A 26963-nucleotide genomic window follows, 5' to 3' on the forward strand; every position below is an offset into this window, starting at 1 on the left:
TGGCTAGTTCTTAGTTGCAGCTTATTTTGCCCCTCCATAGCCAGCCCTCCCAGTTGGTTACACAATTACGTAATTTTGGCCAGGTGTGGTGGCTTACGCTTGTAATCCCAGCACTTTGGGAGGCCAAAGCAGGCAGATCGCTTGAGCCCAGGAGTTGGAGATCAGCTTGGGCAACATAACAAGACCGTCTCTACAAATAAAATGAGATGGGTGTGGTGGTGTGCACCTGTGGTCCCAGCTACTCTGGGAAGCTGAGGCAGGAGGACTGCCAGAGTCTGGGAGGCTGAGGCTGCAGTGAGTTGTGACAGCGCTGCCACACTCCAGCCTAACAGAATGAGATCTTGTCTCAAAAAGTAATTTTTACAGTCAATACTTATTTACATGTACTCCAATTTTTTTTTTTTTTTTTTAAACCAACTTAATGCTTCATCTCACTCCTGGCCTTCATGGTTTAGCTTATTTCTAGTTGAAAGAACTCTTCAGAGTTCTTTTTAGAGAGGACCTGAGCAGTAAACTCAGTTTTTGTTACATGGAATTACTATTTCACTGCAATCTCCGCCTCCTGGGTTCAAGTGATTCTTGTGTCTCAGCCTCCCGAATAGCTGGGACTACAGGCATTTGCCACTGCACCTGGCTAATTTTTATGTTTTTAGTAGAGATGGGGTTTTGCCATGTTGGCCAGGCTTGTCTTGAACTACTGACCACAGGTGATCCACTGGCCTTGGCCTCACAAAGAGGGGATTACAGGCATGAGCCACCATGCCTGGCCTACATGGAATTATTTTGCCTTCATGCTTAAATGATGAGTTAACAGGTAAATTTAAGGTTTAATGTTTTCCCTCAGTACTCGGTCTTACGGCATTTATTACTACTGGTAAGTTTGCTCTCAGTGTTATTTATAATGAACCTTTTCTATCTCAGGTAATTTAAGATTTTTCTTCTTAGTTCTTGATGTTCTGCTTCAATCTGGTATGTCTGGGACTTAATTTGTCTTTATTAAGAGCTCTATGTACTCCTTTAATCTGAGGACTTTTCTGGAAATATATTGCTTCTCTTTCATATTTTATAGTCTCTTCTGGGACTCCTATTAGAAGTAACATCGATTTTTCTCTTCTATCATTGTCTCAATTTTGCTTTCATATTTTGCATCTTTGTGGTACATTCTAGATACTTTTCTTAGATCTGTCTTCCAACTTACCCTTTTCTTTAGCTGTTCACACCACTTCCACTGAATTTTCAATGAAAATGACTATTTTCATATTTAGAATTTCATGTGGGCTCTTTTCTAGATCTTTTTCTTTTTTCATGATAGCCTGTTCTTGCCTTATAGATTCTGTTCCTTCATGAACAATTTAAACACTATTTTAGAGTTTTTCAGAGGACTAGGAATCCTGACTCTTGCATATGCTGACTCATGGCTATTTATGTCATTTTTAATTCTTAAAAGGTGAGCTTTTCGGGGAGCAGTTTTGCGTTCTTCTCTTCAAGAACCAGTGTTTGTATCATTTTCCAGACTGTACTTCTCTTGGCTGAGGATTCTTGATGGTGATGGTAGTGTGCATTCAGATCTTATATCTAGCTTTGGGGCCCCCACTGGGGTTCTGATTTCTAAAGCATAGCCAGAATTGTACCAGTCCCCATTTCCTAGATATTCTTCCAGAGTTGTCATCTGGAAGAATGGAAATGCCAGTGATTCACTGGTCTAACTCATTTTTGTTTTATTTCAACAAGCTTTAAAAGCACTTTCTAAGTAATAGCCCAATAAAAGAACAGAAATATATTGTCAGAACTACTATAAGAAATGTGACTGGGTGCAGTAGTTCACACCTATAATCCCAGCACTTTGGGAGGCCAAAGTGGGCAGATTGCTTGAGCCCAGGAGTTTGAGACCAGCCTGAGCAACATGGTGAAACCCCACCTCTACTGAAAATACAAAAAATTAGCTGGGCATGGCGGCGTGCACCTACAGCCCCAGTTACTTGGGAGGCTGAAGTGGGAGATCACCTGAGCTTGGGTGGTTGAAGCTGCAGTGAGCCATGATAGCGCCACTGCACTTTAGCCTGGGTGACAGAGTGAGATCCTGTCCTCCCCCAACCCCCCCAAAAAAGTGTAAGTACACAAAGATGTGATGTAAATGCTCAGGCTAGGAACACGGAGATACACAATAAGGAACCAAGCCTGATAAGAACTAGGCACAGATGCCTGGCTTTGAATGATTAGTATGTTTCTGAAAAGTTTTGTCCAAATTGATGTTTGTCCTATGTCAAATTATATTTTTAATTCTCTCCAAGGAAGCTCCCTACTTCATTTGTCTCCTCATTAATATTTAGTAAGTGCCTATTCTGTGCCTAGCAGTGAATTAGTTTGTTACAGGTAGAGGTAGAGAAAACAGTTCTTGCTTTTCTGGGAAGCCCAGTGAGGGAGTAAAGATGAAGACATACCTCGGAGAAAGGCAATATACAATTCAGTGTTAAGTAAGTGGAAGACTACTGAAAACATCTTTTTCCTCAAAGAGAACTGTGAACACTCAGGGAAGTGGTCAGAAATGTTGTCCCCTTCAAAATACATATGGTTCTGTCAGTATTTTAATGTTAAAGTCCAGGGGTATTGATTTGACAATACAGTATGTATGCTGTGGGGAGAGTGGTAAAACCATACAACGCATCCAAATATAAATACAAAGCCTAGATAAGTCAGAGGAGCTGGGGAGAAAACCAGCTGGGAAAAAAGAACAGGCAGCTGCCAAATGCCAGGCTGCAATTGAGGGTTACAAAAGGGTTGAAGCTGCAGTGGTCAGAGTGAAAATGGGAGGGTTCCTTGGGGTGTGCTCTCTTCCCCTCCCCTTCATCTGAAGAATGGCAAAAAGGGCCTCAAGGAGACCATTTAGAGCTTGGTGTGTGTTCTCTGCACTTTGGGGACACAGAAGCTTAGTATCCCACTTTTGCCTGGGAAATACAAAGGGTGAGAGACCATGCAAGAGCCATAGTTAGGGAACTGAAAAAGGGTCTAAGGTGCTAGGTCTAAGGTGCTAGGTCTAAGGTGCTAGGTGGCCAGCAAATGGTTGAGGGCCACCTGGAGAGGTGAGATGCATGTATGCACAGAACATTCACGGAAGAGCCCTAAAGGACCAGCTACAGTGGAGATGCATTTGCCTCTGTCAAGAGGAAGACTCCCAACTGTGGGGCCAGGGGTCTCCAAAGAACCTATACATGAAAAAGTGCCCACGTGACAAAGAGTTGTATAATATTTAAATGTATGGGATGGTCAAGAGAAACAATTTCCTATGTTCTTAGCACCCCACACCGTCAACCCCAGAGAAATCAGCAGGGCAGGCCACACAAAACTGAGGGAAGATGCTGACTTTTAGCTCAGTGTTTTTTGTTTTGGATTTTTCTTTTTAGAGACAGGGTCCCGCTCTGTCACCCTGTCTGCAGTGCAGTGGCATGATGACGACTCACTGCAGCCTCAACTTCCCGGGCTCAAGTGATCCTCCCACCTCAGTCTGCCAAGCAGCTGGGACCACAGGCACACACTACCACACCCAGCTAACTTTTGGTTCAGCGTTCTTGAAAATTACACTGGGTTATACCTTTTTTTTTTTTTGATACAGGGTCTCACTCTGTTGCCCAGGTTGGAGTGCACTGGTGTGATCACAGTTCACTGCAGCCTTGACCTCCCAGGCTCAGGTGATCCTCCCACCTCAGCCTCCTGGGTAGCTACAACTATAGGAAGACATCACCAGACCAACTAATTTTTGTAATTTTTGTGGAGATGTGGTTTTGCCATGTTGCCCAGGCTGATCTCCAACTCTTGGGCTCAAGTGATCTGCCTGCTTTGGCTTCCCAAAGTGCTGGGATTACAGGTGTGAGCAACTGTACATGGCCACACTGGGTTATTCTTATCAATTGCTGTACTGGGATGGCCAAAGGGATTTTCATGAGTATCTAGAATTTATGGGACCTGCCCTAGATTTCACCAAGGGGCTCTAGGTGGAAGCTGGAGGGGCAAGGGAGTGGCAGGTAGGCAAAGAGAACAAACCTGTTTTCTGATTTCATGCCAAATAAGTAATGTTCCATGTAATATTATAAGCCCTAATAATACGCAGCCCTAAACTCCACCTTCTGGGAAGGGGACACACTAAAGCAGGTGATGGCTAAGAGAACCATCAGGGCAAGACCTGTGAGGGTATGTCTTCCAGGTGGAAGTGCCACATGGTTATTAAATATCTCTGGAGTGCCTGTTTGCTATGCTGTGGGCAGGACCTCAGCAGGGCTGAAGAGAAACCACAGTACAGCCCAAATGAAAGGAGAAGGAAGCACAGATCACAGGAAGCATCCATCCCTTCAGCGTGGCTCTAGGAGTTCATTTGTACACCTCTTCTCACAGCTAAAGAGTAAGGTTAGGCAATGAGGAGTTAAGGAGGTGGTCCCACTGGACCATGGATGCCCAGTGGTTCAGCCAGGCCTGCCAGGAGACTGAACAAAGATTTGAGTCCAAGCCTTAGCTGACATCATGGGTGTTCGGCTGTAGGGTTGGTTGGTCCTCGGCTTGCTCTCCTGGACTAGGCCAGCCTGGCTGCCTGTTCATGTGGCTGGTTGAGGACTCCTAGGTTCACCATTTCTTCATCCCTTGCCTTGGGAAACATAGCTAGCAAAACCTGCTAGCAAGGTCCTGGAAAGGGGTGTGTGCACATACACACAAAATCTTGAGTTTAACCAGAGAAAATAACTATATGGGCTAATTCATTTATAAATCAAATTACTACTCCCATAACTTAAAGACAGAGATATTTTCATATATGATATTTGTTAACAGTAGAGCATACTTACATGCTCATTCTTTTTTTTTTTTTTTTTGAGACGGAGTCTCGCTCTGTTGCCCAGGCTGGAATGCAGTGGCGAGATCTCGGCTCACTGCAAGCTCCGCCTCCCGGGTTCACACCATTCTCCTGCCTCAGCCTCCCGAGTAGCTGGGACTACAGGCGCCCGCCACCTCGCCCGGCTAGTTTTTTGTATTTTTTAAGTAGAGACGGGGTTTCACCATGTTAGCCAGGATGGTCTCGATCTCCTGACCTTGTGATCCGCCTGTCTCGGCCTCCCAAAGTGCTGGGATTACAGGCTTGAGCCACTGCGCCCGGCCTTACATACTCATTCTTAACACAAACTGTCAATGCCACAAAATCTACCTTAAAACCAAAATGGCAAGGCTTGAATATTCTGACAGGCGTACCTCATTTCTAGATTCAGTGTTCTTTTCTGCCTCCCAATCAGGTTTCTCTGCTACTTTGTTTTCATCTTCATTATTCTGCTGAAGTGAGTTCTCCTTCTGGGCTGACACCCTTTCTTCATTTTCCTCACGCTGGGAACTATGATCCACAGCTTCGTGCTTTTCTCTTAGTACCTCGTTCTCCTATAAAAGTACCAAATTGCATCAAATGAGCAAACAGTCTTTAAAACTGCATTGTGCTTATTGTTCAGGGACCATGAAACCCACAAGTCAAAAGCTAAGACTGGCATTTCGTTATTTTAGTATCAAAGAAACATTTAATTCAGAAACAAAGGTCAGTTTTATATCTTGTCCTGAGACAGGCTGTTTGAATCTGTACAATTTAAATTAACACGCACTTATAAAGCCCCTGAATTTAAAATACTCGTGAGTTAGATTAGATATGGAAATTAATGTTGCCAGCAGGCAGTTTTAGTTTTCTGTTCAAAATCAATCAAACAGCTAAGGTGGAAGCAAACACTGATCAAATATGGAAACTATTATTACAAACTATTAATTGTGGTTCTCTCTGGAAGGTTGGGAACAGGGTGGGAAAGAGTTTACTTCACTTTATACATGTCTATAACTGTGAATATTTTACAACAAACACATATTGCTTTATTTATTTTTGAGATGGAGTCTCACTCTATAGCCCAGGCTGGAGTGCAGTGGCGAGATCTCGGCTCACTGCAAGTTCCACCTCCTGGGTTCACACCATTCTCCTGCCTCAGCCTCCGGAGTAGCTGGGACTACAGGTGCCCGCCACCACGCCCGGCTATTTTTTTAAATTTTTAAAAATTTTTTTATTTTTAGTAGAGATGGGGTTTCACCGTGTTAGCCAGGATGGTCTCAATCTCTTGACCTAATGATCCACCTGCCTCGGCCTCCCAAAGTGCTGGGATTACAGGCATGAGCCACTGCATCCGGCCATATTCCTTTTATAATCAGGAAAATGATAAATATAAAACATCTCCACAGATCTATACTTATTTACCCAGATATGTCCTTCTACCTTAATTTACTTTATAAATAAGGAGACCTAAATAACTAAAAGGCTAGAGAATTCCTCTAAACATTCAAATATGGTTACCATTTAGAGTGTACCGCATATTCAGATAGTTTCAACTATGATATCAAAGCTCTCTGGATATATTTTTTTCCCCTATAACATTAAAGCTTGTCAAACTTTTCACAATTTCTGTTCTTCCAGGAACAGACACACTGGCGCACCCCTTCCCACCAAACCACAGAAAAAAAATTTTTAAGTGAAGGTTGAAGAAATGGAAATTTACAGATGCCAGAAGAAAGGAGAAAAATCAAGCAAGATAAGGAAAAAAGGAGGCTGATATTCTGCTGGCCCACTTGGTTTACTGGCTTCTCTGTCTGATTGTGCCTAATTGTGACACTGTGCCTTCCCTCTAGACACTGTAGATGATGTTCGGTCCTAGCTCAGTCAGTCTCTTCCTTTGCACATTCCGTTACAACCCTGCTCATGTGCTCAAGATATTGCTCCTGCTACTCTCCCCTCTCTTCTGCATCAACAGTTGTTTCTCATCTACTGGACAATTCCCATCAGCCTACTCTCATACACAAATACCCCACCTTTAAAAACCACTCCCTTGGTCCCACACTAGTCTTCAGATTCCATCCCATTTTTCTGCTCCCCTTTAAACCAAAAACCTCCTAAGAGTTATCTGTACTCAGTGTATTTTCTCTTCATCCATCAGCAAAATTTGACTTAGTTACTACCTCCTCCTGGAAGCAGCTTCTTCACCTGGCATCCAAGTACCTCTCTATTCTCCTACCTCATCAAGAACTTCTGCTTTGCTGATTCTTCATCCCCTTGATATCTAAACAGCAATGTCCCAAGGCTCAGTCCTCAGGTCCACCAAGCACTCTCCCACTTCACAGCCCTTGTATTTGCAGCCCTTTCTGACTGTAAGCTCTCTCAACCCTCTTATCCTCCTGCCCCCAGGTCTCTTCAAATATCTGCCATCCCAGTTTTCTTTCTTAATCACTCTATATAAACTACACCAAAATCTATTTCCCTTATCTTGCTTTATTTTTTTCTCCATAGCATTTAGCACCAGCTGATATATTACCATGTTTATTTGTTTGCTGTTTGTCCTACTAGAATGCTAGTTTTTTGAAGGCAAGGGCTCTGTCTGCTTGGTTCCTGCTATTGGCCACTTCCTAACCCAGATTCTGGCACATAACAGACCCTTACTATACATTTGTTGAATAGCTGAACTCTTAGACACAATATCCCAAGACTTTGATAGAGATCCTACTTCTGATGGATTGTTCCTTCCTGCAACAATACTGATATAAATCTGGGGAAGGAAGAAAAGGTGACTGACCACTTTTTACCTCTCATCTTTTGCCAAGGTAAGTAAGGTTTTTTGTTGTTATTAAATCTGAAGATAATCAAATTCAAAACTTTGGATACCTGAGGCAGCTAACTTTGTTTAAAAATTTGCTGTTGGTAGAGAGATAAACTTCTAATCTCTAAATCAAATGATCTATTTTAGAACCATGAAGCAAACTCCCCTAAATATGTAATATATGCATTAATACAACACACATGGACACACACAAACATGCAAACACAACAATGTCACCTATATTACATAAATAGTAACAGGGAAACAAGTGGTTGATATAGATCAAACCCATAGAGGAACTGATCAAGAAAACTTTAGTCTGGGAAGGCTTTTTTTGTGGGGGAAACTTTTTGAGTGTAATGAATTGGTAACAAAGGTATGTAAGATGTCTTGCCTGAAAACTCAGGAAGAGAAGGACTGGAGGCAGAGAAATTCTATATGGTCAAAATTCACACTATAAGAAGCCAAAATTAGGTCAAAAATCCTATAATAATGGATCATAACTCATTGAATAAAATGAGTTGAACAAAAGAATCAATGAGTGCACTCAAATATAAACAAATAAATGAAGGAAAGAGGAAATCTCTTTCTTAAAGTAGAATACGAATAATAAATATAAAAGGAGAATGATGAATTAGAAAACCATCAATGGATGCCTAATTTAGGGAGTGAAAATTTTATGAGAAATAAGATACTTAAATAGTCTCAAAGTATCACTCTGCAGATTACTTGTTAATTACAAAAAGAAAAACAATAACACTACAAGAGAAATCTGGCGGACACCATCTAAATCAAATGGTCAACTCTATCATCAAAATACGGAGTTAAACCAACATTGTGCTCTCCTGATACGGAGGGCACGATACCATTTCTGTGGTTTTCTCACCAAAAATTCATAATCTCAATCTAACCATTGAGGAAACATCAGATAAATCAACATTGGGGGTCATTTTTACAAACTAACTGATTGATGCCCTTCAGCAATCTAAAGGTGAAGAAACACCAAGAGTGAGGAGTGTTTCCACATTACAGGTGACTAAAGAGACTTGGCAACTAAATACATACTGACAGATTCTGAAAATGGACTGTAGATTAGATAGTAGCCTTACATTCATATTAAATGTCCTGATTTGATAACTGGCTATAGAAAAGAAAATCACTGTTCTTAGGAAATATACACTAATAAGTATCTGGGTGTTGAGGGATGCAATGGTTTCAATTCACTTATAAATGTTTCAAAACAAAGAGAATTACATATGTATACAGAGAGACATGGTTCTTAATATAGCTAAATGAGGCAAAACATAAATAGGTAAATCGGTAAATTCCTGAAAGATACTCAACGCTTTATTACTGTTATACATACTATATAATATATGCCATTTTTAAAAGTTTGAAATATATTTAGCATAAAAGGTTCACCTAAAAATGCCTACATAGCAAAATCACTTTGGCCAAGGCAACAGCAAAGGGTTAGTCCAGAATAATTCTCCCATTAAGTTTTCTGTTTATTTGCATTTTGCCCCCAAGTGTATAGACATATAAATTTTAATATTTTCAACTCTTTTAACATTTAAATTTCTTATTTCATTTTCTTGTCTAATTGCTTTGGCTATGCTTCCCAAATAATGCTAAATAATAACGGTATATTTTTGCTGATTAATGAGAATGCTTCACCAATAAGGATGACTTGTATTTGAGATACAGTCAGTCATTTTAAATTGAGTATCGAATACAACACTAGTGCTGGGAATACAATAGTAAAAAATATAATCAGACCCTGCCCCCTTCACATCTTACATTCTATTTTTATTTTTTTGTAGAGATGGGGTCTTGCTATGTTGCCCAGGCTAGTCTTGAACTCCTGGCCTCAAACAATTCTTCCTCCTTGGCCTCCCAAAACACTGGGATTATAGGTGTGGGCCATCACTCCTGGCCAGATCTCACATTCTAAAGAGAGAGGGAACCAAAAATACAAGTGAACTAATGAAGTAACTGCAAGTTATGGTAAGTGAGAGAGCTAGCTATGTGAAAAAAGGAGACAAAGCAATTCAAGGCATAGATAATATCCAAATGGTATACTCATTTGCTTCTTACTATAGTTTATTTAACTGACTTCTTTTTTTTCTCTCTCTCTTTTGAGGAGTTTTGATCTTGTTGCCCAGGCTGGAGTGCAAAGGCGCAATCTCAGCTCACTACAACCTCTACCTGCAGGGTTCCAGCGATTCTCCTGCCTCAGCCTCCCAAGTAGCTGGGATTACAGGCACCTGCCACCACACCCAGATAATTTTCGTATTTTTAGTAGAGACGAGGTTTCATTACGTTGACCAGGCTAGTCTCGAACTCCTGACTTCAGGTGATCCACCTGCCAGCCTCCCAAAGTGCTGGGATTATAGGAATGAACCACCACACCCAGCCTAACTGGCTTCTTAATGGTGGATAGTTGTTTGTAATCTTTTCTTGTAATAGATATTAAAATCTCCTCACCCATAGTTCTTTGCACACATGTGCAAGTAGGATACATTCCTGGAATTTATGCTGGGTCAATGGATATGTGTATTTTTTATTTGATGGAATCTACTGAAAAGGCCTTCAAAAAAGGATAAAAGTGCCAATCTGATAGATGAAAACTGGTGATCATGGCTTACTGCAGCCTCAAACTCTTGGGCTCAAGTGATCCTCTCACCTCTCAGCTTCCCCAGTAGCTGGGACTACAGAAGCATGCCACCATGCCTGGCTAATGTTTGCTTTTTGTAGAGATAAGGGTCTTACTGTTTTGCCCAGGCTAGTTTCAAAACTTCTAGGCTCAAGTGATGCTCCCCACTCAGCCTTCCAAAAGGACTCAGTCATGCAGGCCAAGAGTGATTCATGGTTTTCTCTGATGTGCTTTTTTTGGCCTTGGTATCATTGTTATCCTGGTTTTGAAAAATGAATTGGGAAGGTTTATTTAACATCGGAATTCTTTATACTTGAAATATTTGAAAGAATTCCCCTTGAATTCTGTCTGTGCCAGGAGTTTTTTGTTTTTCTGAAGAAACTATTCTGACAACTTTTTAAACTTACTTCATGGGATATACCAACAGACATCCAAAAAGGCTGTTCCAACCTACACTGCCGTCTGGTATGTGAGCACACCCATTTCCTCACAGCCCACCTACCCTGGGTTTGTTTCTCAATATTTGCTAATTAAAAGGTGAGAAACACAGCTCATTAGCAGGACAGTCTCGCGGGTATCAGTGTACATAGGAAACAAGGGGTGAATATGAAGACAGTAAGGGCACGACTCTAGACTGAGGTGGGGATAGATTTGAAATGTTAGAGTGCCTGCCTGCTCTTAAAGATGAGCAACTAAAAGAGCCAAGGGAAGGAAGGTAGTGGCTACAGTGGGTATTTCTTCTTTAGCTGGGTAGAGAGAGGCAGGAGAGGAAGGCAGCAAGACCTGGGGGCCATGTCACATCAGTGTTGAAAGCCTGGTTTCCTGAGAAGGCCCCTTCCAGCTCTGACACTCCAAAGGTCTATGAATAAGTGACTGTATAATTTATCACCAAATGCATCCACTTTTGAGAGGGTAAGAGGTTACTATTAACAATTAGGCTGGGCAACAAGCATAAACCAGGACTATTCCACATGGTGACCCACCTGAGGCCACAGGGGAAGAAAAGACTGCATAGCTCTTAAGAAACTTTTTTTTTTTTTGTAAAGACGGGGTCTCGCCATGTTGCCCAGATTGGTCTTGAACTCCTGGGGCTCAAGCAATCCTCCCACCTCAGCCTCCCAAAGGGCTGGGATTACAGGCGTGAGCCACCGCACCCGGCCACTCTCAAGAATCTGGATAGCAGACTGAATTCCACAGACTGAGGGAAGAAAAATACTTCAACCTGCACAAACTTAGGTATTGAATAAGTATCTTCTTAGATGATCCTTCCTGTATCCATTCGACTTTTCTTTCTTGAGAGCCTATTATGAAGCAAATATAATAAACACAACAAGCATCATAAGTGATGAACGAGAGGAAGCATTTCCCCCAGGGCTAGTGGGATGCATGTGGAGATGTGCAGCCCAGGTCCCCTTCAAAGGAGGGCTTGTGGCTATTCCCGGACACCTGTGGGCGGCCAGCCTCCACCATCCAAGAGCTGCCTCCCCTAAGGTCACACCCGTCCCACTGTGCCCACATCCCATTACCCGTCAGGTGAGAGTAGAGAGACAAGGCCATCTAGGCCCAATGTGGGACAAGTCTGATGCATCCATGTCAGCCCAAGTGCTGGGTTCTGCCAGCCTGCATCACAATTCGACTTCTGCTTCTGTCTAATCCTGCCTGTCTCCAGTTATTGATCCCAAGGGTTCCCCCTAATAAACCTCCTTCACCCTAAAGGTAGTCTCAGAGTCTGCTTCCCAGAGAACCCAACTTGTAACAGTTAGCAATTATTCTACCTTGAGGGAAAGAAAGGGAGAATCTCAAGGCAGGGAGGGGTGGAGGATTTGCTGCTGTAATATTTACAAAGTAAAAAGGGCCTATGGAATTTGTGATATAATTTGCAATTGCTTCTTGGCCTTTTGGCTAGAATCAAGTGTAATATAATATGCAGTCTGCAAAGACCAAAACAGCATATAGGCTAGGAGGGCCCAAGTTCAAACCAGCTGAGTAAAAAGACCTATCCTACCCAATAGCTGGGTAACACTGGGCCCGCTGCTAAACCTCTTTGACCCTCAGTTTCCCCATGTGCGAAATGAGAAGATAATATCTAATTCATATTTTAAGGAATTAGTTGAAAACAGCCTCTTCAGGAACACTTATACACTGCTGGTGGGAAGTGCACTGCTGGTGGGAATGTAAACCACTATGGAAAACAGTATAGAGATTCCTCAAAGAACTAAGAGTAGAACTACCATTTGATCCAGCAATCCCACTACTGGGTATCTACCCAGAGGAAATGAAGTCATTATACAAAAAAGATACTTGCATATGCAAGTTTATAGCAGCACAATTCGCACTTGCAAAAATACGTAACCAGCACAAATGCCCATCAATCTATGAGTGGATAAAGAAATTGTGAGAGAGATATATAGAGATTATATATATATATAATATATATATGATGGAATAAATATATTATGTATATATGATGGAATATATATTATATATATGGCATTCACAGCAACCTGGATGGAAATGGAGACTCTTATTTTAAGTGAAGTAACTCAGGAATAGAAAACCAAACATCGTATGTTCTCACTCACAAATGGGAGCTAAGCTATGAGGATACAAAGGCATAAGAATGACAAGAATGGCCAGGCATGGTGGCTCACACCTGTAATCCCACCACTTTGGGAGGCTGAGGCAGGTGGATCACCTGAGGTCAGGAGTTTGAGACCAGCCTGGGCAACATGGTGAAACCCTTTCTCTACTAAAAATACAAAAATTAGCCAGGCATGGTGGTATGTGCCTGTAGTCTCAACTACTTGAGAGGCTGAGGAAGGAGAATCACTTGAACCCAGGAGGTGGAGGTTGCAGTGAGCCAAGATCACGCCATTGCACTCCAGTCTGGGTGACAGAGTGAGACTCTGTCTCAAAAAAAAAAGAATGACAAGAATGACACAATGGACTTCAAGGACGTGAGGGGAGGGGGGAAGGGCAAGAGGGGGGTAAGGGATAAAAGACTACAAATTGGGTTCAGTGTATACAGCTTGGGTGACGGGTGCACCAAAATCTCATAAATCACCACTAAAGAACTTACTTGTGTAACCAAACACCACCTGTTTGGAAATAAAAAAATTAAAAATAATTTAAAATTAAAAGTCAGATACTCATTTTAAAAATAGCCCCTTCATATGTCTAAGCTGCTATATAAACATGAATTACTCCTTTCTACCGCTTTTTGATTCTGAAGATTTGCAATTAATGATTAACTGCCAATAACTCAATCTGGATTTTAAGAGAAAGTGAAACCAGCTAGCCCTGGTAGCCAGTAATTATTATCTCTGCTTTCTTTTTCTGCTTTTCTTCTCAATTCAGTGACACGGAACTGAGATAGAGTATGTTTTACTAGTTCTGTTGTGTATACTTGAGGTTTATAGTTCATGCTCTTTATTTAAAGAATAGGCAAGTTAAACCCATCATTAAGTTACTTTTTATTTGTGAATAGGTGACTTTTACCCTTGTGGGGCTGGGACAATTTAAAAAAAAAGTACATTTTCACACCTGCCACACAGGAAGCTATCGTAAACTTGTGAGCTGGGGCCCTTAGTCACAACTAAACACCTACTGACTTGTACAGAATTGGCACCTGCTGGAAAGGCCCGCCCCACCACATCTCTCTGTGCTGGTAACTGAACCATCCGTGCTCTGCAAGGATCCAGAACGTTCTTAGTTTGGGCCCTTTAACCAAAATTGGGTTCTCCTGTCTCTAAAATCCCATGTCTTCTAGGTTTTCTCTTATGGCACTTATCCTGTTCTATCTAAAATCACAAATTATATGGGTCTTTTCTTTCCTACTGGCTGTAAACATGATACCTGCCCTCCAGCCACTCACCTTTGCCACCCGCGTAAGGAGCAGAGCAGAAGAGTCTTGCGCAAAGGTTTTCTGAATCAGTAATGTAATGGAAAGGGGAAGAAAAGCTAGGCTTTTCTCTTCTCCTTGCAGTGTCTCTGAAGCCCCTGTCAACTGGCAAGTGTGCTGCTTATGCTGTACTGGGATCTGAGTCATGTGGTAGAGGGTTTGCCCCTGAAAATACCCTTTGTGAACAGCCTCAGCTGCCTTAGCTAGGCCTTTCATTTATTCATCTGGAGGAGGAGGGACGGAGACCTGCTTTGACCTCTAGGGTTGGGAGAACCTTCAAAGACAAAGAACAGCGTGGTGCCTATGAGAAGGATGACATCAGAGGGAAAGTGGTAAGGCCAAAGCACTCTGAGGCCTGTCTCTAGGCTGGAGGCAAGCTGGAGTCATCAGGGCTAGAGAGAAACATGGAGCCAGATAAAGAGAGACTGTGTCCTGTTTGGCCTGGGTGGTTTTTAATAGCAGTTTGTAATAATTCCAGCTTGTGTTGATTGAGCACTGGCTGTAGGCCAGGCCCTATGTACATTATCTCATTTAAGCTGCTCCGCATCCCTGTAAGGTAGGTATTGTTATTACAGAGGAATATTACAGAGGAAACTGAGGCACAGAGAGGTTAAGCAGCTTGCCTTAAGTTACACAGCCAGTAAATGACAGAACCAGGATTTGGCGGCAGGCATTTTTATTTCACAGCCAGTTCTTGGCCACAGTACTGGTTCTTGTTTGCCCCTCCAGGTCCATGTGTGTCCCTGAGAAACTCTAGGGCTCCTGTGCTGGCTGGCTTCCAGCTGGGTTCACCAGGGGAAGGCTAGAGCAGAACACAGGTATAGCCAAGGGGGAGGGAGGTCAGAGCATTTCCTCCATGATCCACGATGACAGCCCCTCATCCTGGGCTCCAGCAACTCCTTCCATCCCTTCTCACCGGGAGCCTCTGGACACTCCAACATCCCTGTCTGTCCCTGACCACATGGCTGTAAGAAGTCATTCATTTAAGGGTCTTCCTTTCAGCCATCCAGGGTGAATTCTGCTCCCCCGCCCCACCCGCTCGCTTCACACTGCATCACACAGATTACAACAGCAGTGCTGGCAGGAGCTGACTGCGTACAAATCCAGTGAAGCACCTGTCTGCTTGAATATTACTTTATCATGCAAAAGCAGCTGGATACAATGCAAGGTATGGATCTCATCGGATTGTGATTCAAACCAACTATGAAAAATTATTCATGAGATAACAGAAAACTTGAATAGTGACTAGATATGTGATGATTATTAAAGAATCCTGGCCGGGTGTGGTTGCTCACTTCTGCAATCCCAGCACTTTGGGAGGCTGAGGCAGGCAGATCACCTGAGGTCAGGAGTTCGAGACCAGCCTGGTCAATATGGTGAAACCCCGTCTCTACTAAAAATACAAAACTTAGCCGGGCTTGGTAGCGCATGCTTGTAATCCTAGCTACTTGGGAAGCTGAGGCAGGAGAATTACTTGAACCCAGGAGGCGGAGGTTGCAGTGAGCTGAGATTGTGCCACTGCACTCCAGCCTGGGCAACAAGAGCAAAACTCCGTTTCCAAAAAAAAAAAAAAAAAAAAAATCCTTGTGAATTTATTTTAGGTGTGCTAATGGCATTGTGGTTATGTTTAGAAGAGTCCTTATGATTTGGGGATATATACTGAAATACTGACAGAAGGTTTTGAGTTAATGGAGATAGTGGAAGAGTAAGAAAGGAACAATGCTTGTCTTTTCTCTTCTCCTTGCTAAGAAATGTCTGGGATTTGTTTCAAAAGAATAGAGGGGCAGACAGAGAGGGTGAGAGTTAAAGATGAAACATGACTGGCCATGAATTGGTAACTGTTGAAGCTGCATGATGGGAAGGGGGGCATTATCCATCTCCATTTTCTCCACTAGTAATAAATGCTTGATATTTTCCATAATAAAATGTGATATGGACCTGTAATCCTAGCACTTTGGGAGGCCAAGGCAGGTGGATCACTTGAGCCCACCCTGGGCAACATGGTGAAACTACAAAGAATACAAGAAATTAACCAGGTGTGATGGTACGCACCTGAAGTCCCAGTTACTCAGGAGGCTGAGGTGGGAGGATCACCTGAGCCTAGGAGGTCAAGGCTGCAGTGAGCCCTGATTATGCCACTGCACTCCAGCCTGGGCAACAGAGCTAGACCTTGTCTCAAAAGAAAAAAAAAAAAAGTCAAATAGTCTAAACTTACTTCTAAAGTCCCCTGGAGAAGGCAGGGAAACAGCTGAAAAACTTGGCAGACATACTCTAGGTAGCTGAAGCTAAGACACAAGAGGCCCATGTTCCATGGGGGCGGCAGTAAAGAGCATCATTTATGATTCATTTATTTAGTGTTAAATTATCCCACCAGGCAGAATAGACCAACTGGTCCTCAAAATACATATTTTTGTATTTTTCCTTATTAGGGAAAATTTCAAACATGTAAACAGAATACAGAATCATACAGTGCACTTTCCATGTAACTATTACCCAGTTTCAACAATGATCAGCACTCTTTTATCATCAATACCTTCACCCCTCCCCACTGAATTCTTCTTTAATAGTTTTTAGGTAGGATTTATACACGCAGAAATGTAGACACTTTGACAAATGGAGGCACCCATGTAACTGACACCCCAACCACGATACAGAACATTTCAGAAAGTTCTCCCCTCCTGATATTTTTAGCTCAGCTTTGCCTGTTCTAGAACTGAAGAACGAATTTTCTTTTTTTTTTTTTGAGATGCAGTCCAGCTCTGTCACCCAGGCTGGAGTGCAGTAGTGTGATCTCGGCTCACTGCAACCTCCACCTCCCGGGTTCAAGCGATTCTCGTGCCTCAGCCTCCCAAGTAGCTGGGATTACACGTGTGTGCCACCATGCCCAGCTAATTTTTGTATTTTTAGTAGAGACAGGGTTTCGCCATGTTGACCAGGGTGGTCTCAAACTCCTGACCTCAAGTGATCTTCCTGTCTTGGCCTCCCAAAGTGCTGGGATTACAGGCATGAGCCACTGCTCCTGGCGTTAAGCATGAATTTTAAACTGCACTTACGTGCAAGCTAGTTCTGCATTCATTGTTTTTGCATGCTAGATCCCCATTCCCCAACCTACCTCCACCCCCATCCAAAGAGATGTTCTTTAGAATATATCAGGAAATAATAAAAGGAGCTAGGGAAATTGGGCTTTGACTTTTAAGTACCTGGTAAGTCACTTTGGCCCAGTTTTTTAACTGCTCTGGACCTTAAATTCCTACAAGGGCTTTCAGCCAGACACTCCTTCCATTCAGGTATTGCTGGACACTGAGGAGCCCTGGGGGAGGAGCACCAAGGCAGAGGACTTTAAGCTTGGGATGGCAAAAGAACCACCTGGGGGTCTGGAAAACTCCAGAGGTATTCATTCAGCCTGGTGGTAGATGGGTGGGCCTGGCAATCTGCATTTTAACTAGTGCCCCAGGAGGCTCTCATTTAGTCACTGAATTGCCCTTAGACCCTTGGAGAAACTCTAAAAAAAGGCAAGGCCAAAAAAAAGAGAGAGAAAAGCTAAGAAATTAAGTTCTTCCTGTGGTTGAGCTTTAGCAGAACTTCAGTTGGCATTTAGAGTTCTGCCTCCTCAACCAGTCCAAGGCCTCCTTCACATAACAGCTCTTCAAATATTTGAAGTTGGTGATCATGATCCTTCCTCAGTCTGATCTTCTCAGCATGGAACTGCCCCAATTCATTCAACCATTTCCAGTATGACCTCCCCCTTGGGGAGGGAAGGGTTCCTTTCATGCTGAAGTGGATTCCAGTCTTTGGTAATTTCCTCTAGAAGACGAGGGGTGTCCTGGAGGTTTGTCCTGGAGCTCAGAAGCAATAAAAGCGAATCATCTGTTGACCATCTATTACTATGTCAGGAACTGTACCAGCCCTTAAACATACAGTGTCATTTAATCCTCATAAGAACTCTTCAAGAAAGATGTTAATTTTCTCCATCTACCAATTTGGAAACCATGATTTCCCAGGAAGAGGTGGAGCTGGATGGCGTCACGGTCAGTTTTAAATGTCAAGGAGCTAGGCTATTGTTCCTAGTCATTCTATTAAGTGCTAAGCTATGTGTTGCTCTGAAGGTATTCTGTACATGTGGTTAGCATCTACAATCAACCAGCTGACTTTAAGTAAAGGAGATTATCTTCAATAATCTGGGTGGTCTCATCCAATTAATTGAAGAGCTTTAAGAGCAAAACTGGGGTTTCCTTGAGAAAGAAGAAATTCTCCCTGAAGCCTGCAACATCACAGCTCCTGCGGAGCTTCCAGAGTTTCTGCGTGCCCTAGAGAGTTTGAATTTGCCAGCCTTCCCAATTATATCATCCAATTCCTTGAAATAAATCTGTGTGTATGTGTGTATTTATTTATTCACATCCTACTTGTTCTGTTTTTCTGGAGGACTGACAGATAAAGACAGGAACCCAGTTCTCCCCAATTTCAAAATATCACGTCTTGCCTCTGTGACTTGCCCACATTCTGCCAACCACCACCTGCAACTCCACCAAAAACAACTCAGGGATGTACCTCAGCCTAGGCAGGCTTCAGCTGCCCAGAACTGTATTTGAATATCAACATAGATCCAACTGGGCGCGGTGGCTCACACCTGTAATCCCAGGACTTTAGGAGAAGAGGCAGGAGGATAGCTTGAGCCCAGGAGTTTGAGACCAGCCTAAGTAGCATGGCGAGACCTTGTCTCTGCAAACAAATTTTTAAAAAATTAGCCAGGTGCAGTGGTGCATGCTTGTGGTCCCAGCCACTTAGGAGGCTAAGGCAGGAGGATGGCTGTGCCCAGGAGGTTGAGGCTGCAGTAAGATATGACTGCACCACTACACTCCAGCCTGGGTGAGCAAGACCCTATCTCTCAAAAAAAAATAAAATAAAATAAAATAAAAGGAAAAAAAAAGCGACAAGATTTTGAGAATAAACTCTTTGGATCACAAGGCTGCCATGAACGGGAGAGACTTTTGTTTTTACCTTTGAAGTTTTACAGTGAGCAGGAGGTGTGGTTTACTCAGTGCTTAAGAACGGTGACCTGTTCTATTCCTAGCAAGGTCACTAACTTGCTATATAACTTTAGGCAATCCCAAGTTTCACCACTTGATTAATTATAATGCCAGCCTGAAAGTCTGCTTTCCACTGCCCCATCCACTCAGACAGTTGGCATTAAATAGTCAGATGGCCCATCAGGATTTCAGATCTGACCTACTTTCTAGTTGAGACTCGGGCCTTGAAGGACCCAAGACACCTTCACACCCGTGGTGTCTTTGAAGTTCTGCAAAGCCAATGTCATGAATGATAAGTGCTCAACAGACAGACACTGGCTGAACTGACCTCTGCTCCTAACCCTGTCCCTGGGTGCTGTTTCAGGTGAAAGCCAAGACCCAGTCTCCACACTCCAGCCACTGCAGTTCAAAGGAGAGGATGCCAAGTCCTATAGAAGAAATATTACAGAGTGCAATAGGGCTCAAAGGGAAGAACAGGAAATGTTTTATGGATGAGGTGATGGTTGAGCTGAGTTTGAGAATTTAACCATAAAAGAGAGGAATGAAAGGAAGGCATTCTGGGCAAAGGTAAGAGAGTAAAGGGCAGGAGATCATGGCGTTGTTTGGGGAAAGGGATGGAGAAAGTTTTCTCCTGGAAAGAAGGCTACATGGAGAGGCCCAGCAAGAGCAGCTGGGGGCTGGGTCACATAAGCCACAAGGGCAGCCGTGAATGACAAAATACTGAATAAGTAGACAATGGCAAGCTAGAGGAGGCATCTCACACAAAGCAGAGAGATGAACCAAGGTGTGCTTTGGAAACCCGCACTTGACAACGCAATGGACAGGAGTAAATTGGGGAGGAAGCGGTACGAGCCCCACCTAAATTATTAACAGTGTATCAACCCTGCTCAACTTGTACTATTTCATTCAATCCTCACCACCACTTCCTAAGGTGCTCTTACTATTCCATTTTACAGATAAGGGAACCAAGGCTCAGAACAGTTAAGAAGTGTGCCCCAGATCACACAACCAGTGTGGCACTGGGATATTCCCCGGCTGGTCTGACTCCAGGGCCAGCACACAAGACCCCTAGACCAGCCTGCATCAAGTCAGGGCTTGGGCCTTGCATGCTAATTTCCCACTGTCTGGGTTGAGAAGTAGGGGTCATAGAAAGAAGGAGAATGACACAAGAGACTTGGCAAAAATGATTTCTCCACAACCTACTAATGGAGGGGAAATATTGACTGGAAAAAGATGGTTTGAGCCAAGCTTCCCCAGGGTTGCACATCAAGCCAGCAAAACCCCAGATTTTCTCAGGAGCACATACCAAGTCCTGTGCAAATGATCCTCCATATATACCAGCTGCTTTCAGAAACAGCTCACTTAGCTTTTAATCATAAGCAAGCTGAACACCCTGAGAGTTGACGGAAGGAAGATGGTGATTGTTATAGATTGAACTGTGTCCCCAAAATTCATGTTGAACTCCTAACCCCATACTTAGAACGTGATCTTATTTGGAAACTGGGTCCATTGCAGATGTAACTAGATAAGTTAAGATAGGAAGGAGGGTAGACCCTTATCCAATGACTGACTGATGTCCTTATAAAAAGGGAAATTTGGCCAGCCTGGGCAAAATGGCAAAACCCTCGTCTTCACAAAAATTAAAAAATTAGCTGGGCGTCGTGGCAGGCTATCCCAGCTACTCAGGAGGCTGAGGCAGAAGAATCGCTTGATCCGGGGAGGCAGAGGTTGCGATGAGCCGAGATTGCACCATTGAAATCCAGCCTGGGAGACAGAGCAAGATTCCGTCTCAAAAATGAAAAACAAAACAAAACAAAAAAAACCCCAACAACAAAAAAGGGAAATCTGGATACAGACATGCCCATAGGGAGAACGCCATGTGAAGATAAAGGCAGAGCTCAGGTGATGGAGAAGAAACCAAGGAATGCCAAAGATTGCCAGCAAACCACCAAAATGCAGGAGAGAGCTGTGGAACACTTTCTCCCTCACAGCTTGCAGGAGGGCCAACTCTTCTGACACCTTGATCTTGGACTTCTTGCCTCCAGAACTGTTAGAAAATGAATTTCTGTTTAAGCCACCCAGTCTGTATTTGTTATGGCAGCCCTAGCAAACTCGTACAGTGACTTAAATGACATCCTTTCCCATACAAAGACAATAGTGTACCTTTAAACTTCCTTTAGTAAACAAAATGCAAATCCCACTGTGAACGCTTGTCATAAACGCAATGTATGTAATTTTAAGACTATTTCCGTAACATAGCTGTGATTTTAAAATGGGCAAATGTCTGAAATTTCTTTTCCAATTGCCCAGGCGTTAGGGACTGTTTTTTATTCTGAAATGAAAAACAATTTTTACTTTAACAATCAAGGACCTTCTTTCTCTTTCCTTTACTCTTAGAATTAAATATTGAGGCCGGGTGCAGTGACTCATGCCTGTACTTGGGCCCAGGAGTTTGAGACCAGCCTGGGCAACATAGAGAGACCTTATTTCTATTAAAAAAAAAAAAAAAAAAATTAGCCAGAAGCAGTGGTGCGTGTCGGTAGTTTGAGCTACTTGGGAGGCTGAGGTGGGAGAAGCGTTGAGCCCAGGAGGTTGAGACAGCAGTGAGCTGTGATGGTACTACTATACTCCAGCCTGCGAGGCAAAGTGACCCTGTCTCAAAAAAAAAAAAAAATATTGACTAGATCAGATTCTCTCTGTGCCCTGAAGAAACCAGCCCAACAGTTTCTTTTCTTTTTTTTCCTTTTGAGATGGAGTCTCACTTTGTCACCCAGGCTGGAGTGCAGTAGAGGAATCTTGGCTCATTGCAACCTCCACCTCCCGGGTTCAAGCGAGTCTCTTGCCTCAGGCTGGGACTACAGGCACGTGCCACCATGCCCGGCCACGATGCCCGGCTAATTTTTAGTATTTTTAGTAGAGACGGGGTTTCACCGTGTTAGCCAGGATGGTCTCGATGTCCTGACCTCGTAATCCTCTCGCCTCGGCCTCCCAAAGTGTTGGGATTACAGGCTTGAGCCACCACGCCCGGCCCAGCCCAACAGTTTCTTCAAGCAGTTAATCAAGAGGTCTTACCAGACCCCTCACCCAGCAGAAGGTCTCTGTACCAGGATAGGAAACCACATCAAAATGACCACAAGCCCTCTCAGTTTCAAAGTGGCAACAACTCTCTGAAATACTGAAGCTGGCTATAAGCAGCTGTTCCATACGTTTACACGTTCAATTCTACAAAATCTGTTCATTTCTTTGTTTAACCTGTGTGTTACTTGGAAGAACGCATGCTTCATCCGTTGTGAATGACTGTGGTTATGAAGGGAAGCGTGTCGGCCCTGGGGAATTCCAGAGTCGGTTTTCAGATAATGATAAGCCCCAGTAAGAAGTGAAACCAAAGCAGTACTCCTTCTGATACTTGGAAAATCCCCTACTCCAAAATATTTTTGCATATGTACATAAATTATGGAAAATTATACTATAAAACTCCTGCAACTCAAATGTAAGCCACTGGAATTATCTATTTTTTAAAATTAAAAATTATGTTCCTAGGGGACAAAGCACTTCCTCTCTTTGAAGTTAACAGTAGCTAACATTTATTAAGCACTTAAGTGACAGGCAAGTTCTAAGCCCTTTACGTGGAAATGGACTTTTTAATTCTCACATCAACCCTCTGAGGTAAGCACCCTTCTGATTCCCACTGTGCAGAGGAAGAGAATGAAACACAGAAAGGTTAAGCAACTTGTCCAAGGTCACAGAAGTGGTAGAACTGGGATTCAAAACCAGGCAGTCTGGGTCTAGCACACCCCACTTCTTTAATAACCAACCAAACTAGATATGTAGACAAAAAAGCCAAAAGGAATCCAGTGAGCAGGGACAGGTGAAGGAGGGTGGGTTAAGGACGGAGGGCAGAAGAGAGCAGCTATACAATTCAGGCACCATGCTGCCCTTCCCAATGGGCTTTTCCCACTTAATCAGCACAACTCCCTCTGGAGTACACATTCCTCTCCCACTTGACATGAGACACGGAGGCTTGGAGTGATTCAAGCAGCATATGGGAGGGCATACTAGCAGGTGATGCTCCCAAACCCAGGTCTAGCTGACTACAAAGACCAGTGTTGTTTTTCCAGCCCATTTTCTCCCCAAGGTCATGGTTCCAAATTGCAACCTCTTCATTATGAATGGCAGAGTCTAGCACTGGAGAGTGGTTAGCGTGGGCAGTGGGAGGCTGAGTCACCCCATCCCAGATGCACTGAGATGTCCCAGATGTCCAGAGAGCCTGAGTACAGTGTAGGTACTTAATTAATGTGCCAGTCTGGGAGTCGGGAGACTCAGGCTCTAGTCCCTCTTTTTGCACTGACATGTGGCTTTACCCAAATCCCTAACCTGGGCTTCTAGTTTTCTTCTTCTTTTTATTTTTTTCTTTTTGAGACAGATTCTCATTCCGTCACCCAGGATGGAGGTCAGTGGCACAATCTCGGCTCACTGCAACCTCCGCCTCCCAGATTCAAGCGATTCTTGTGCCTCAGCCTCCCGAGTAGCTGGGACTACAGGCATGTGCCACCACGCTCAACTAATTTTTGTATTTTTAGTAAAGATGGGGTTTCACCATGTTGCCCAGTCTAGTCTCAAACTCTTGACCTCAAGTGATCTGCCCGCCTCAGCCTCCCAAAGTGCTGGGATAACAGGTGTGAGCCACCACACTCAGACCTATTTTTCTTAAGTACAAATTGTATATAAGGGTGCCTTGGCCAGTGCATCACGCAAGGTTGATGTAAAAGGCTACAAAAGTGAACTGGCCGTGACAACTGTAAGGAGCCAGACAGTTGATTTTTGCCAGATTGAATGTAACCAGGTCATCCCAGAAGTGAACATGGTGCACACATGCCAGCCCAGGCAGGAAGGCACTGCCAGGAGAACGGTTATCACGGAACTTCACTCTCTCCCCTAGGAAAGCTGGACTCAGAGCCTCCACAGTGGTTTGGCTGGCCCAGGTTCAAAAGCTGCCTCCAAGGCAGGCCTGCCAGTCTAGGCCACCCACGGTGGCTCATGCCTGTAAATCCAGCACTTTGGGAGGCGGAGATGGGATGGTTCCTTGAGCCAAGGAGTTCGAGACCAGCCTAGGCAACATAGTGAGACCTCTCTCTACAAAAAATTAGCCAGTATGGTGGTGCACACCAGTTGTCCCAGCTACTTGGGAGACTGAAGTGAAAGTATCGCTGGAGCCGGGAAGGTTGAGGCTGCAGTGAGTCGTCGTTGCGCCTTTGCACTCCAGCCTGGGTGACAGAGCAAGACCCTGTATTTAAAACAAAACAAACAAAAAACAGCCAAGGGAAGGCCACCAGTTGTCTCCCAGGTCATGTCAGGAGGGAAGTTTCTGAGGACTGAACAGCTTCCTCTCTCCTCCCTCCAGGTCCCTGTACACTTTGCACACGGGTTGGCATTCCGGTGTGGGTGGCAGAGTGCCATCTGGTACAGCATCCAGCACTAGGTTTCAATTCTGTGTTACAGAACCAGGAATGGTGGCAGTGCAGCCTGTACTCGCTTATTAGAGGGCAGAGCATTTAGGTGAGACAGACCCCATAGGGTCCAGATTGGATAAGTGAGCGGGGAAGAACCTCCCACAGTATATCCTGAACACAGAAGGATCCCTCCAAGACTCTCACAGGCCCCCACCCCGTTGGTTCCGGTCCCCAGGAAGAGGAAGGGCTCAGATCAGCATAATAGTGAATCACCGAGCACTTCCACACAATGACCCCTCCAGGAGGGTGGAGAAGCTTGTCTGGCAACTGCCTACACAAACGGCAATTCTGAAGAGCAGCAAACAAACCAGTTTAGCCCCAAATCCCATTTTGCATAAGAATGCGCCCCACAAAAACAACACCCGAAGAACACTTGTTGATCACCACTGGTTGATCGATACCAGTTGCAAACACTAAAGTTTGAGCCAAGACAGAATTTTAAAAGTCCCCTAGAAGGAATTTTTGAGTAAAGTGGTTTTGTGGAAATTGGTGCTAAAGTGTCGTCACACTGAACTCAAACGTTCCATGGGGAGCACCAGATACTTCAATCAACAGATCTTGGTAAACTTGGTTTCAGAAAGAAGTTAAGCCAGAGAAGGGATTGGACCCATAAACCAAAGGGAACTTGTTAGTCACTAGGTGACTGTCAAGGTACCTGTTTTCTTTATGCTAATAAGAGGTTACACAAATTCCAGGAAGAAGAATTGCTAGGTGCAGGGGATGGTTAGGTCACAGGGGGACCGCCTGCCAGCTGGCCTCTGAATAGACCCTGACTATGGCTCCTTAATTCAGGGAAGCAGCAAAAACGAACAGCAATTGGGTTGAAATCAGGGCGAAGGCCCTTGCGTTAGGCCGAGAGAGTCGTTCCTAAAAACGTGCATCCTCCCAGAGGTCACGGCTTCCCTTCATATCGTCCATGTCGGGCACGTGTCCCAGAGAACGACATCCCAGTGTACATGAGGTACTCAGCGAAGACAACGGGCATTGCTTCTCCCCTCCCCATCCCCGAACTACTCTTGCCAGCCATCAAACACAAGGAAAGGTGTTCTCTACAACCAAACGGATGATTTCATCCGCTTCTTCCTTAAACACCTAAAAGCCACCGCAACAGCACTAGTAGCTCTTCACTCGGAATCAGAGCAGCAGCATCTGCGAACCTGCAAAGCCCAGGGGCTAAGGGTGTCAGGACACAGCGAGAGTGGCCCCTGCCCAGATCCGACACAAGCCTCGGGGGCTCCGGGCGGCGTAGACGCCACACTTTGCTCGCGTCCCACTCTGCACCTACCTCGCTCGCACATCCGCCAGCGTCCGGCACCTGAGCCGTCGGTTCCACAGGTGCCTTCTCCTCTTCCTCGGCGTCCAAGGAGCCACTCTGAGCCGCTCGGGGGTCCCCGCCGCCCCCCTGCACAGCCTGGCTGCCGCCGTCCACGCTGGTGCCGGCTCCTCCGGCGGACGAGGCGGCGGCGGCGCCAAGCAGCCCATGGGCCTCGTCCGCGCTCCCGGCAGCCACGCTGTGCACCAGCCACGCATCCACCCGGGTGCGAGGGATGAAGGGGACCCCGAGCGCGCGCACCTCCCGGAGCAGCTGGCCCTCGGGCGGCGCGGCAGGGTCCAGCTCCCGGCCCTTGGGGTGCAACTGGCCCGCGCGCCCCCACCCTCCCGAGGCGGAGAAGCGGTTGAGCGCGTAGGCGGAGCTGGCCGGGCCGCCCAGGAGCAGCAGCTCGTCCCGGAGCAGGGTGGGCGGCGGCAGCAGCAGGTAAAGGTCCAGGTCTACGCGAAGCCCCGCCAAGCTCAGCAGGAGGGTGAGGTGCAGGAGGCCGCCGCCGGCCGACCACCACCGCTTCAGGTGCTTCATCGCTGCCGCGAGCCCGGGAACGCCCCTGCCGGCGCCCGCGGGTCCCCGCGCCCCAGCCGCCTGGGTGACACGTGCGGACCCCACGCGCCGCCCACACCTGCCTGGAACCCGGAGAAGCGAAACAATGAACCGGGGCGCGCGGCGGCCGTCGCGGGTTCCCAGGACCGGACACAAAGGTGTTCCCTCCGCAGCCGGCACCGTGCCTGGCACGGCCGGTAATCGGGAGAAGCGAAGGAGGAGCCACCTGCGCATGGAGCCCGGCCGCCCGCAGCCAGGCGCGGTGGCCAAGCTCCGCCCCGGCCGCGGGCGCAGCCGCCGGGAACACGCCCCCTGCCGCCCCGGGCCCGCGCCCGTGGGAGGGGCCG

General features: G+C 45.0%; 1 protein-coding gene across 1 annotated transcript in view; it reads right to left on the minus strand.

The window, feature by feature from the left end:
* Positions 1–26881, minus strand: part of NFE2L3 (NFE2 like bZIP transcription factor 3) — a 30859-nt gene extending 3978 nt beyond the window's left edge. The window contains exons 1-2 of the mRNA XM_017855977.1: positions 26029–26881; positions 5230–5409 (exon numbers count right to left, since the gene is read on the minus strand). Of these exons, the coding sequence (XP_017711466.1) occupies positions 5230–5409; positions 26029–26850 (1002 nt within the window). The 5' untranslated portion in view covers positions 26851–26881. The remainder of the gene's footprint in view (positions 1–5229; positions 5410–26028) is intronic.
* Between the last annotated feature and the right edge of the window lie 82 nt (positions 26882–26963).

The sequence above is a fragment of the Rhinopithecus bieti genome, unplaced genomic scaffold (assembly GCF_001698545.2).
Source record: "Rhinopithecus bieti isolate Rb0 unplaced genomic scaffold, ASM169854v2 scaffold_40559, whole genome shotgun sequence".
Classification (NCBI taxonomy): Eukaryota; Metazoa; Chordata; class Mammalia; order Primates; family Cercopithecidae; genus Rhinopithecus; species Rhinopithecus bieti.